Below are 14,199 nucleotides of genomic sequence, written 5' to 3'. Positions count from 1 at the left end.
TAAACAATCCACATATGAATGAAATCGACGTCAATATTATACTTTGTTCCATCTACTACTGTACCAATATACCATCAAGATACATTTCTAAGTAACAGAGCATCACACATCCATCTACGAAGTCTCATTACATTTTCTTCTGTCTTCGTGTTAAGTAATGTTTGTCATCTACTCTATGATAGAAGAGTCCATCTATTATGAATCATCGTGCAGTAAAGTAAGTAGTATTATGTTATAACAAGTAACAGGTAAGTGAAAAGACAGGGTGACAGAGAGTCATCTACACCTGTTACCCACTATCACTTACTTGGTGCTCCAGTATATTTTCGTTGTAATTATTATGCTCGTCCTTCTAACGTTTCTTTTCTTTAGTATTTTACCCAGCTCAGCCTCGCCCTTAGCTGAAAGATAAGGTCCTTATTTATAGATGCAATATAGACAATTCTTATAACAGAGAGACGCGTCAAAGCAACATACCACAATGTGCTTCTGATAAGTCAAAGAGATTGATGCCGTTTTCCAGAGCAGTCATAATAACATCTTCGGCACATTCCTCGTTTAGCATGTTCCATATTCCCAGGCCGATGTTGGGCACCCTGAGTCCTGATTTGCCGAGGTTTTTGTAGCGTAGTCCGGGAGTTACCACTGATGGCATGGTAGTGTGGTTTCCCATATAAGTTGACATGTGCCTTGAGATGTTAACTTCTCCAGCTGTGAGCAAAACGTCCATTTAATAAATCATCTCCAAAATCGCTTGCACTATTTTTATTCAAATTGCAGTGTAACCAGTTAAGCGCGGATCTAATTGGTAAATCATTTTACATTTTTCACTTAAACAACCATTAAATTGTACTTGTAAATCTTTTTACACCAATATAAAGTAATATACATAAGAGTGCCATTTTCAAGGTTAATGTGACGACATAACAAACAATATGTGACATGTCACAACGAGATGGACAGCACGTTTTGTGTACACTCAGAATTCTTTAGTTGTTCTTTGAATTCAACCGGTGAACTAACTGGTACTCAGGCGCTGTACTTTGTGTATATTATTTTCGTAAACACAGAAATCATTTCATGCTTATTTTGTTACTAGAGTACTAAATTTGCAATCATCAAATTCATCGGGCAACGTTACAAGCTGAATCTATTTGTTGATTCATGAGAGTGGGACATTGTCCTGTTCAAAAACAATCTAGAAGTATCTTTCATAAATTAGCATTATGGAAGAGATGTGACGCATTTCGCCTGCACTCCTCAATGTATTGAGGTTATCACATCCTCGATCAAAAGCTAGTAAACACCGTTATATCGTCACAATTTAATGGAATCAATGCAAAATAATTCAAACGTTTCCTAACGATATTATTATTTGATACACGACACATATAAACGCGCCGCTCGTCGGTGACACCACGTGTACAAAACATTTTGGTATTATTAAATCATACATTGAGCTCGCCTGACGTACCTTGATCCAGCATCTGTTGTGAATTTGCACTGAAGTCGTCCATGCAATCAAGTGAGGCGATTGGGGCCCGACACCTAGACAAATATAAACATTTCGACATTACTATCTTTGCACTTTCTTCATCAGTCCCAACTGAACGACGCTTTTATGATATTAATGAAAATATATTTCAGAGTCACGATTGAAACACTTTTCAATTCACTGGCGGCATTTCGAACTTCGCGCAGAGACTAAATTAGAAAACAAATTTAGTTTTTTATTTAATACGTGGCATTGTTTTATAAATAAAACCGCCGATGTGCTATAAGAAAGTTTAAAAGTGTCTAAAATTTTATAATTTATAGCTCGCCACTACTCCTATTATTTTATGCTCAACACAATTTGTGTCGCTACATTTATTGAGAGATGTTATTATTTTTAGGCAGCAGTTTTTGTATCATCACTCGTAGGAAATACCATTCTACGTAGACACTTTTGACTGACTCAAATATTAATTTAATGATTGAGATTATAATTATGTTTCGGTTTAAATTCACGACAATCGTTACAAATATTTTATCCGATGACATATTTAAGAGTCGGTGGACCATGAATCTACTGATGATGAACGAGTTTCGTACTACTTCAAACTACTTTTAATGAACGATATGCCAAAAAAATGTGTTTTGTTTTATCAAAATTTTAGTATAAACATCATCTAGATATAAACAAGTAAATTAAATTTAACAAATATAAATATGATACAGCGTGTCCATCTATCATAATGAGGTAATATAATAGACTAATTTTACATGAGGATTTTATACATTTTTCTATTAGATTTCAAGGCACTACTGTGATATAGACATGCATTGAACCTAAAGTTGTTCTAGTTTGTGATAGTGACCTATTTTGTTAAATTAATTGTCTTAATAATATTTAAGTTTCGATTTAGTCATAAATCTCTTTATTTATAAGTCTTGTTACGGGATGGCGGAGTCAACTAGTTGTAAAAGCAGGAAACATATTGAAAGCCAGGGAGTAGGTGTAAGGCAAGGTGGTGAAGAGACAATGTGACACAATACCATTTGATATTACCTGTGTGTCGCGGGTCGGCCAACTCTCCCGACGAACAGCATGAGGCAAGCCAAGCGATCGTAAAACTATAACCGCCGTTATCTTAGGCGGCATCGTCAATTCGTTTCCCCTCACTGACACCACCGGCTTAGGTGATTGATCCACAATTCATTTTGGAATTGAACACCCGCCTAACATAAAAGCTTATTGTGATACCTACTCGCATGCGACGATCGCGGTGCGCGATGCGGCGTAGTGCGCTCTCAGCTTTATTGGCCTCAGAGAGAAGACATAACATTGATCTTGCTTTTTGTTGTTCAAGGTTTTTAGTCAAGTATGTATCGTTACGTTCACTTAGATTGTAAAAACATTGGAAATTAAGTAAACTTTTGCTGAGACAGACAGAGCAGCATGTAGTGGTGACAATTTAAGTACGTCTTCTCTCTTGTTGGCGGATTTTGGGATATACGGTTACCGATATATGGTGGGCATGGGGTTGGAGTCGACGCTCACGCTGTCCGGGGGGCCGAGAGGAGTATGTGGGGTGCACCGGCTGATGGTGGACTCGCTTCGCGACATTTGCGAGCCCTCCTTGCCGCCGCCGACCTCCACCCCCTTGCATTGCATCTCGTGTCGCCTCATTCCGCTCCTACGCTTAGCAACGGCATCTTAACTCCCTACAAACATCTTATCTGTAACGAAACGTTCATACGTCTCCGCACACCGACCCACGAATTCACCCCACTGGGATAGGACACGGCGGGTTTAGTTCAGTTACACACTCAAGGATAGTAAGGTAAACACAGAGAAGCATGCATGCCCTAACGCTAACATCTAGTCAGCTAAGGGAACACGAGATAAGGTGATCCACGTTGTCGTAACATCTAAGCGCAAGTCTATAGTCACGTTGAAAATTAAGTAAATAGTATGTCAAACTGTCGTTTAGTGAACACGAATAAGAGAACCGTAGCCGTGAGGAGTATCGCACTCACCAGGGTAGGCCTGGATGTTCTACGTACTCAACATTTGCGGTGTAGCGGTGCGACACGTCTTCGAACAAACTGCGAACCTGCTAGACTGTATTGCGGGTGTGAGGACACCAGCGATAGGTTGCCTGTCGGCGCAGGGAGCTGCGCAGAGCGCCTCTCCCTCGCACATGCGCATGGCGCATGTGCTGTTATGACCCATTTGTAGACTTAGTTGGTCTCACGATGCTCCTCACGTTTCCTTAGCATTTGACATTTCTTGTGCATCTATCAATCAGACATTCTATATAGTATTAGAAGAACTTACTACTATCCTACTCTATCGTTTGGATTGGTACACAACCGTATACTGACAACTTGACAAGTATGCTGGCTGGTCGAATGAATTCATTACATAACATTTGTGACCCTGTACATGCACTTAAATCGACCTAGACATTGTGGCAACCGAGCGGTAAAAGAGTTATAAATATTTGCACCACTATACTAAATTATTTCAAGAGTAAGTACAGTCCTCATAAGAAAAGCAAGTCTTCAATAGCCTTAGGTGGCCACATTAAATTAAATCTAAAAATGAAACCGGAAGTTTTACTGTATAACTCCGTAAGTTAAAGTTCTTATATCTTTTATAGAACAAATATCTTTAAGCCGATGTCTCAGGTTTACTGGCGTGATAACTTTCTCGCGGTTCATAAACTGAACGAAACATGTTCATAAAGTTTGAACAGCGCTGCTGAACTTCTGCCTGAATCACAGTCTCGGGTTGTTTACATTGTTAGTTGTGAACTAACAGCTATAAATATTGATGGCACTGGCATACAAGGCCAGGTAGTCAGGGTCAGCTTGGTGTCGGATGAGCTCTCATGATATCTGAAAGTGATAATCTTTTGGTGAATTTCTACATTGATTTGTGATTGGTACACTATAAATTGAAAGTAAGTGAGCCATTATCGACAAATGTTGCCATCTTTGTGATTATGTGTAAACTAAAGTATACTTAATTCTTCTTAACTTGAGGGCACATTGTTTATTACGTAAACTTGCCCATTCTGTATTATCTTTGTAAAGAAGAACAACATCAGAATTTTACGTAAGTATATGCGTGTAGGGGCCAGGTGGAGGTAAATGATTGAAGTGATCAAACTATTGTGAAAGAAGCCATATAAAGGCATCAGCTTTATCTTAACAGCTGACTTAGCAATTGTGCTTTCCCTCTAATTCACGAAGAAGCACATTATAAACATGTTTCCTCCCACCCATCAATTAGTTGACTGCGATAAACTTTACTTCCCCACTAGTCACATAACCAGCCGGTGAATTTGACTATAATAAGTGCATATTTTTTTATTACTATTGTTACGAGAAATTATTATAATTTGAGCCGTAAGCCATTATTATTTTAGCCTCAACAACTTTTATAATCCGTTAAATCAAAAACCTACGAAAAAAGTTGCTTGTTTAGTTATCATGATTGTTAAAATTTAATTATTGTTCGAATTAATCGCTTGTTTTGGTCACGTACTAAGGTTGCAGGGGAGCGCGTCACCCCCGACGACCCTTCACTTATTTATTCAGTTCCACTGAGCAAAATATTACCACAGACGGCCCCTACCCATACAAGTGCAATCAAAAGAACAAATATTTGCTATCTATCACGTTTGATTTTTTTTATATTAGCAGCCCGCCTCCTATTCGCAAGGGTTAAACCAGATTAATCTTAACAAATTATACATTAAGCCTTTCTCATTTCTTCGGAATCCCTGTTACTATAAATGAAAACCGCATGAAAAAACCGTATAGTAGTTTTTGAATTAATCGCGAACAAACTGACAGACAGGCGCGATAGGTGGAATTAAGTACTTTAAAATAGTAATGGTGATAAATATTTTTTGTAACTTCAAGTCTGTATTATACTCGAGGGTGTATGAAATACAAACACGTTCCGTTCCGTTAATAATGTCGCTCCAGAGGAACAGGGGGCGGCCCCGTCGAAGTACACTGGGCAAGTTGCCAAACCCTGGGTCATTGAGAAAATTCCAACAGGAATTGCAAAGACCCGAAAACCCCTTGCCCGACTGTACACGTTACTATTTAAAAGGGTTGTAGTAGTATGCTTTAAAGAAGCAAAAAAGGTGTTAAAGGAATAAGTTTTGACTATGTTTAAGGCTAATTAACTCTTTAATGTCCCACAGCTGAGCAAGAGACTCATCAAAAAATAAGGGGGGGCTAGGCTGTAAGTCCAATGTTCTGTAGACTTTTCCAAACATCTTGAACACGGCTTAGTCACATAACTACCTAGTTTGAAACACAAGTAATGTAATACCTTGCGAGTTCAAAATTATAAATAGACATTAGATCCGAAAAGCGGCGCCGTATTTATAAGCAAATTATTGCAATTAAATAGTTAATTATTTCAATTAATAAAATGCGCCATTTTTTATGATAAAAACCGTCGTACCGAAACGGTAAAACAAAAATGTTGTACATTTCTAAACTGTCAGTCATGACAGTTGTCATGTCATCTTAAATCATAAAATAAATATCAATGTATGTCATTCATGACCAATCAATACACACATCAACAGGGCGTGGTCAACAATTTGTTCCAGCATTTTTAAATAAAATAACATTAAATAATTTCAGGGACCCTTGAATGGCTTCAATTTCCGTAACATTAGCTTCAGCCTTCAGCCAAAGAAAGAGTAAACTCGTAGTAACTACGTACGAAGGCAACAATTGTCATGATCATGTTTTTAAAACGGTGAAATTAGTAACATAATCAAATCAGATATGATAACTTGTTATAATGTCAAGATGCATGTCATGACCTCTGTAGGGCGTGGTCAAATGTCAATCCCGGTTTTTGTCAAATAACGGTTGTTAAGTTATGTCTGGAAGCCCGGTAGCTTTAATAATTGTGATTGCTTCAATTTCCCTAACATTAGCTTCAGCCATCAGCCAAAGAAGAAGTAAACACGTAGGAGAAGGCAACAATCATCACGATCATATTTTTATAACGGTAGAATTAGTAAATCAAATCAAATATAACATCTTGTTATAATGTCAAGATGCGTGTCATGACCCCAGAAGGGCGTGGTCAAATGTCAATCCCGGTTTTTGTCAAATAACGGTCGTTAAGTTATGTCAGGGAGCCCGGTAGCTTTAATAATTGTGATGGCTTCAATTTCCCTAACATTAGCTCCAACCATCAGCTAAAGAAGAAGTAAACACGTAGGACAAGGCAACAATTATCACGATCATATTTTGATAACGGTGGAATTAGTTAATCAAGTCGAATATGACATCTTGTCATAATGTCAAGATGCATGTCATTACCTCATTAGAGCGTGGTCAAATGTCAATCCCGGTTTTTGTCAAATAACGGTCGTTAAGTTATGTCTGGAAGCCCGGTAGCTTTAATAATTGTGATGGCTTCAATTTCCCTGACATAAGCTTCAGCCTTCAGCGAAAGAAGAAGAAAACACGTAGGACAAGGCAACAATTATCACGATTATGTTTTTATATCGATGGAATTGGTAAATTAAATCAAATATAACATTCACAACACACAAGATGCATGCCATGACCTCAGTAGGGCGTGGTCAAATGTCAATCCCGGTTTTTGTCAAATAACGGTCATTCAGTTATGTCAGGGAGCCTTGTAGCTTGAATGATTTTGACATTAGCTTTAAAAGTACTTAGAAAGACTAAGTTAAAGGCGTAAGACCAAGTAATTATAATGATTATATAATAGAGGTAGTAGTTTACTGAATCCATTATGACAGTTATCATCTTGTCATAATATTAAGCAGTACCAACATATGTCATGACCACACAATAAATGCAGCAGTAGGGCGTGGTCAAAAATCGATCCCGTTTTTATCAACTAAAATAACAGCCGAATCATATCAGGAAGCCACGGTGGCTTTAATAACTTTAATATTAGCTTAAGTACTTAAACAGATAAAAACAGACAGCATTTGTTATGATAATGATTCTTAAACGGTGGTAATAGTTTACTAAATCCATTGACAGTTAACATCTTGTATGTCATGACCACACTGTAAATACATCAGTAGGGCGTGGTCAAATGTTAATCCCGGTTTATGTCAAATAATATTATAAACAGTCGTTAAGTCCTGTGACAATAGCGCATGCAGTTCAAAAGAAAAGGTAAATTCGTAGAATAAGACTGCAGAATATGTACGGATCATGTTTTTATTATTTGTCATAATGTCAAGCTTTATGTCATAATCACACCATAAAGCAGTGGTTCCCAACCGAAGGTCCGCTGACCACCAGGGGTCCGCCAAATACAAAATGTGGTCCGCGACGTCAAAATGTGGTCCGCAAATGACTTTAAAATTATAAATTTTAAAAGGATTTCAGGTTGATTATTACACTTTATCTTTAATATACTAACATAGGGGTCCCTGGTAACAAGAATAATATAAAAGTGGTCCCGGACTAAGAAAAGGTTGGGAACCCCTGCCATAAAGGCATCAGTAGGGTGTGGTCAACAATCAATCCCGGTTTCTGTCAAATAATACTGTAATCGTTAAGTCATGTCATGAAACCTCGGGAGACTTAAATAACTTTGACAACAGCTTAAGTCCTTCAAATAGCACTGTTAAAATCTTGTCATTATATAATTATATAAATAGGGCGTGGTTATCAATCAATGAACAATTTGGTTAATTAAAGTCACGGCCGTTAAGCTATATAAGAGATGCATGAGGGTGGGGCAGTTCGAATTACCTGTACATTAGATTGAACACTTTAAACGCAGAAGTAAAAGACGTAAGGTAAAACAACGTAACGCAACATAAGTTGAAATGATCTCGTTTTTATAAGGGTGGAAATAATTAATCAAATCAAATGATTTATGCCACTCATTGATACTTAATATCTTGGAATGACATTAACAATTAATATTTCAAGTGGGCGTGGTCAACAATGACTATTACAATTATTAGGCATGTCAAGGAGGCAAACGAGTTAGTTAGCTCAAATCATTTTTAAATGACATTGAGCAGTTCAAAAGAAGAAGTAAATTCGTAGAACCAGCTAGCAGTTAGCGTTTTCATGTAATAACGTCATGTTAAAATATCAGTAGTAATATGAGTTTATCAGGTCCTAATGCGCACCTTGCTTGGGCTTGGCACTTATCGTTGACTACAGAAAATATTAATCCATAAAATTATCCGTGTTCCTAGAGAATATACCTACTCGCTCCTAGCATTATATCCTACCTTAACTATCTGAATATCCGCCCCTAATATTAACTGAGATTTATGAGTCTTCGAGTAGCTGTGCAGCTTTACACATGAATAACTTATGACTAACTTTCTATTTCAGTATAGTTTCACTATCACTTCGTATAGTCGTTATAGAACATTGAGGTTCATAAAGGAAGGTTTAATATAGATAGAGAGCTTTTTGTGCAAAGGGGAGGAACAGAAGTACAGATTATTAATTACACACACAAACATTGACTATAGGGGATAACTAACACTTAGAGATCTCCGATGACATACATACATGCCCAACGTACCAAATATACCAATAAAAATTAGAGTAATATGGGATCATTACCGTAACCTACGACGTCTTGGCGCCTGCATGTAATAATAATGAAAATATGTTAGTAATTATATAAATAAGATAAGATTTGCATACCCAGGACATGATGGCGCACGAACCAGATCTTTTGATGAATGTGGACTGATGTCACTAGCAGACGCTCTCCAGGGTAGCGACTGTGCATTGATGGCACAGATCGACGTTTCACAGCAACCGTCGATGTCCACTGGTTCATCTGAAACGTGTTTTATGTTACTGTTAATTAGCCACACCCATCACCCGTTATTGGCAATGGGCGCGGCGCCACTGACTAAAATGAGATGAACTACAACTTAAAGCATTTTACATACATCGTGCTCTTTAGAGCATTGAGAATCTGGTGCAAATTAATATATTTTGAGGACCACCAGTAACATACAATTAATACAGCCATTTAATATTGACAATTATATTGACGCTGAGACAGATGTGAGGGGTGAACAATTAGTGAGACACGTACCTTGGTGAGGTCCTAAATGACTGAGGTTTATGTAAATTGCGTCGCCGTCTTCAATGCTTTGGCTGGACTGCGGCTTAGTAAGTTGAGCACTGCTAGTTTTCTTCAGCACACTCTGCAGAAAATGTTGCAGCATTTTGTTTCAAATCATTTCAATCATTCACAGTTTAATTCCATCTGAAAGATATTTCTTGAAAACACGAGAAATTAGCGCGATAGGAAACAATCGATATGCACAGAAATGGGCGGCGCGGCCATTCTGTAAATGCACTCAAAGTTCAGCGACCGATCAACAGGTAAATCAAAATTTCAAACCGCCATCGCGTGATTTATATTCACAAACACGTAGTTCACTTCTGTTCTCTACTTCTTCTTTATTTAATAGGTTTTTAGCACTGTTTATGCGCGGAGACGCGTACCGTGCGGCGCCAAGGAGAGAGTGGCGCGACCTAGAAAATGTGCATCCTGTAAATTATCCTGATTGCAATTTTTATAGGTCAATATATTCGCGCATGTGTCGAAATTCAATAAAATATGACAAGAGTAATGGCTGGTCACGTAGACTTCCGTATAGTCTAGATTTTCGTCTAGTAACAGAGATTTGATCACAAAATTTAAAAACACAGTGCGCAATCAGTATTTGAATGCAGACGTGGTGCTCTGGTGAAGTTTTGAGTGATATAGGTGTATTTAGGTTTATCTAGACGCCCAGATTCCCTGTATTGATTATTCGTCCAGGCTCGGGATGCGTCGGTAAATCGGCACAGGTACTGCGACGCCTTGCACTACTAGTTGTTAGTGTGATTGAACTTTTAACTGGTGCGTCCGGCAGTGACTCTTTTTATTAAAACTAAATTTTATGTAAATTCATATTACAAAGATAATTTGTTCATCAGTCCGAGATGTAATTGGTAAGTGAAGCAATTATTTGTAATTTTTTAACATTTTATGTCACTTTGTTTTTGTGCTGTATATTTTATTATTGTTTTTGTTAACCTATCCTAGCATATTCCATTGATAAACAAAGATTTCTACAAAATTATGTAATTTCTACATCATTATCAAACATACTTACATTTGTCAAAAATACCAGTCTATGATGAATATTTAAACATTTACGGTACATTTTTCTACCTCAAGCGTACTCATCCAATTATTCGCGTACTCTTTTGATTACCTTTTTACGAGCTTTTGAGTGCAATTGTGCCGGTTCCATTGACGCGACGGCTCAATTAAAAAACTCCCCGACGATTCAATTTGACGACTAGGCAGTTCATTAGGCGGCCTAATAAAGATCTAGGCAGTGAAAGGATTTGAGGCTCTGAGCGCCGACGGGAATTTTTACAGAGTACTTCTGTACTCTGTAAAAATTCCCGCTTTACTGGTTTTTGGCGCGAGTCAGTTTATTTTTAATTTAATAAAATGATTAAACTAAATGTTCAAATAGTCAGTACAAAAAAAAATCTGTTCAAATTCACTGCTCTCAATTAAGGTTAGGAAATAAAAATACCAAATTATAAGCAATCCAAGCAAAAACCACTCATAAAAAACTTTCTGTCTTACTAAATCAAACAATCTCATGCATTTAGTGACATTATTCTATCAAGACGCGATACTGTGTCAGCCAAGTTTTCGGGAAGAAAACAACGTCTTATACTGTGTATATTTACATAAGAGATTTGGAGCGTCTCGGCTCCCAAATTGAGACGCGCCGCTAAACCCACGTTCTTACTTTACATATCTGTTTCTTGATTTAAAGATTGTTGAACCTGACTCAAACGGGTAATCAGGGACTTAAGCATAATAATACCATTTTTATTTCAGTCCTATATAATTTCAACAGATTTAGTTATTTGGTTAATAAATATAAATAAGGTCAATCTAATGTTTTAAAAGGTACTTGCACAGTATTCTTCGGTTACAACATTTGACCGTCGCTATAACTGTTTTGAGCTATCAAAATATGATATACATTAAATTTAAACATTGATTTTTTATTATTAACATTGATTATTAATATTGATTATTAATATTGATTAACATAAACTTGTTTGTAGTCAGGCATATCACCTAAAATTTTTATTTCAGCCCTCTATTATTGCCACAGATTAAGTTCTTTGGATAATAAGTCTAAACAAGTTCAATCAAATGTTTCTTAAGTTACTAGCATAGTTTTCTTCGATTATAACATTTGAACGTAGCCATAGAACAGTTTTGAAGCTATTTAAATAGTATACAGAATATCACTAAACTTCTTATCCCCATATAGACCTTTTTGCCGTAAACGAGGATGTTTCTTAATCAAAGATAATTTTACTTTGGCCATCTAAATCTTTTACACAAACATAATATATTTGGTTTAACGGTACCTAAACCATCTCTAATAGCCATTAATTACAATTACACAAGCTAAAGATTAGGATGTCAATTGTTTCAGTATTTTTCCTTGAAGCTAGACAGAAGGCTATGTTACAACGGTGATAGGTTGTGTTCTATGTTTATCATTAAGCCCAATCTTCCATTAGATAGATTTGATAGTGTGCTTACTGTTAATGAAGTATAGAACATGTTTATCAGTTATTTGGTCATTATAGTACAAGCTCTGCTTAGTTTGACAGCAGATAACAATGTGTGAGTTGCCCAAAACTGTTTTAAAGATCATTTAATTTAATGTTTCTTAACAGAAAAATTGATTTCTCAATCTATTCGACTAATAGTTTGAGACAAACTTTGCATTTTGCTTTAAATGCTGTGTTGGAAGTGTTTGTCTTGAAAGTGCAATATAAAATTTAAAAAAGTAATTGCCTGCAAGAATTTATACAGTCCATTTGAGTTATTAATGACCAAAGCCTACGATGAATCTCGGAAGGTATTAAGTTAAAAAATACAAAATAAATTGTCTCCTGCAAAGTTGTTTCTTTGAAAGTATTGAAACAAAGACGGGACGTTTTTCTTTTGTCTCCAACTAAAACTATTGCTGTCTTTCCGTCTTGCTGAACAAAAAGGTCAACTGTAAGATATTGTCTCGGCTTTTAAAATAAGATTGCTTGCGTCTTATCACAGAAAGTATATTGTTATTAAATGTCACTTTCTTTAAACAACGATTACTATTTTTAAAACGGTTGACTTTATTTTCGTCTTGGATTATAGTTTAACTTTCATGATTATTATCATATTACAAGGTTCTTATATTTCTAAAAGAGCTACACTTACCTACATTTGAAAGTAAACACTTATAGAATTATGAAAAAAGATAAGCCTTAGCTACTTCATCAAAGTAATTTGTATGTTGTAATTAAACCTGATCTTTAATAAACTGTATATTGTGACAATAGAGGAATAAAATCCTTTAAATCGTAATTAAAAATATAAACAGTGATAACAAAAGTGTAAAACCATAAACTTTAGCTCTGTAATCTAATTCATTGTAGTCATTTTTAAATTATAAACTTAACTCCGCAATTATGCTTTAAACTTTTATGAGCATAATTTTGGCTGGCTAGTTTAACCTGCTCATTTGAAACAAACAGATATTTTTCTGTCTCGGAAAATTAATAATAGACCTCATTATATAAAAACAATCTTTAAAAAAAAGTTGGAGGCCTAACTTGCAAAGTTAATGTCATTCTTCTTTGTATGCGTCATAATAAGATTAAAGTAAGTCACATCTAAGTAAGACGCAAATTATGAACTCGCGTATCGCATATGTCAACTATTAGCGAACCTTGTATTGTAGTTACGAACATAACGAACTATTGTAATACACAAATGGACTCGCCCGTTAGAGCGAGACGACAATAGGACGCGTTGCACCGCGCATGTGGGAACGAATGTAGCCGATGAACCGACTGTTGCCGTCTCATCTCGCGCTTCCCCCCTACTTAAAGGTTAGAGTTCATATCCAGATCACCCACCCCTTCCCACTTTATAGTTACATAAATCTAGGCAGTACTTAACATGCATCGATGGAAACACAAAAGCAATTTTATGGTTTCTTCCGAGGTTTTCTGTGGTAGCTTTCGTTTTTATGTTATAAAGGTAGAAGGTCTAATAAGCTAACTATTTTATATACTCTTAGGTTTTCGTAAGTAGAATATTTAGTAGAAAAATATAATCAATTTGTTAGATTTCGAAATAACCTTAAAAAATAATTTATCAAACGTTTTTGGTGTCAATCAGAATCATGCACTATTTGATGACTGAAAACAAAAATTGCTACTCATTCTCACTATGAATAAATATTAATTAACAATAATTGCTTACATTTCAATTATTGTTAATTAATTTACAAGTAAAAAAAACGTGAGCGATTGATAACCATTACAAGCCATGGACTAGTTCCGACGAGCGCCTTACAGTTAAGAAAACGACATGCAAATCTTCACACCGAAAAAACAAATATAAAAAAACAAAACTATACACACTCAAATGTGTTTTTGGAAAACTAAAACTGTATTAACTTAAAATATTTACCATACTTCTAGATTTGCTAAGATAGTCAGCAGGCTATAAGAAAAATAGGACTGTTTTATATAAACTTCATCAACATCACATTGTCTTACTTTTTACAATTCCTATTAGATTGACCAAGAAACTAGGTTATT

General features: G+C 36.1%; 2 protein-coding genes across 12 annotated transcripts in view; one reads left to right on the top strand and one right to left on the bottom strand.

The window, feature by feature from the left end:
• Positions 1–14,199, bottom strand: part of Hk (potassium voltage-gated channel subfamily A regulatory beta subunit hyperkinetic) — a 48,694-nt gene that overhangs the window by 6,842 nt on the left and 27,653 nt on the right. For 4 of the 11 annotated variants that reach the window (XM_076135382.1, XM_076135373.1, XM_076135376.1 and 1 more), the window contains 6 exons: positions 14,069–14,101; positions 9,599–9,710; positions 9,196–9,334; positions 1,475–1,548; positions 478–711; positions 308–416 (listed from right to left, as the gene is read on the bottom strand). In XM_076135382.1, coding sequence (XP_075991497.1) covers positions 308–416; positions 478–711; positions 1,475–1,548; positions 9,196–9,334; positions 9,599–9,710; positions 14,069–14,101 — 701 coding nt within the window. Of the gene's footprint in view, positions 1–307; positions 417–477; positions 712–1,474; positions 1,549–3,005; positions 3,223–3,522; positions 3,777–9,111; positions 9,135–9,195; positions 9,335–9,598; positions 9,711–14,068; positions 14,102–14,199 lie in introns of those variants that run through there. The other 7 variants (XM_076135375.1, XM_076135379.1, XM_076135374.1 and 4 more) reach the window with 6 other exon arrangements.
• Positions 10,388–14,199, top strand: part of LOC142986751 (uncharacterized) — a 56,848-nt gene continuing 53,036 nt past the window's right edge. The window contains exon 1 of the mRNA XM_076135369.1: positions 10,388–10,506. The gene's annotated coding sequence lies outside the window, so the exon portion shown is untranslated. The remainder of the gene's footprint in view (positions 10,507–14,199) is intronic.

Source organism: Anticarsia gemmatalis, chromosome Z (genome assembly GCF_050436995.1).
Source record: "Anticarsia gemmatalis isolate Benzon Research Colony breed Stoneville strain chromosome Z, ilAntGemm2 primary, whole genome shotgun sequence".
In the NCBI taxonomy this organism is placed as follows: Eukaryota; Metazoa; Arthropoda; class Insecta; order Lepidoptera; family Erebidae; genus Anticarsia; species Anticarsia gemmatalis.
Note: the sequence above shows the minus strand (reverse complement) of the source record. Positions and strands in the feature narration are given on the sequence as shown.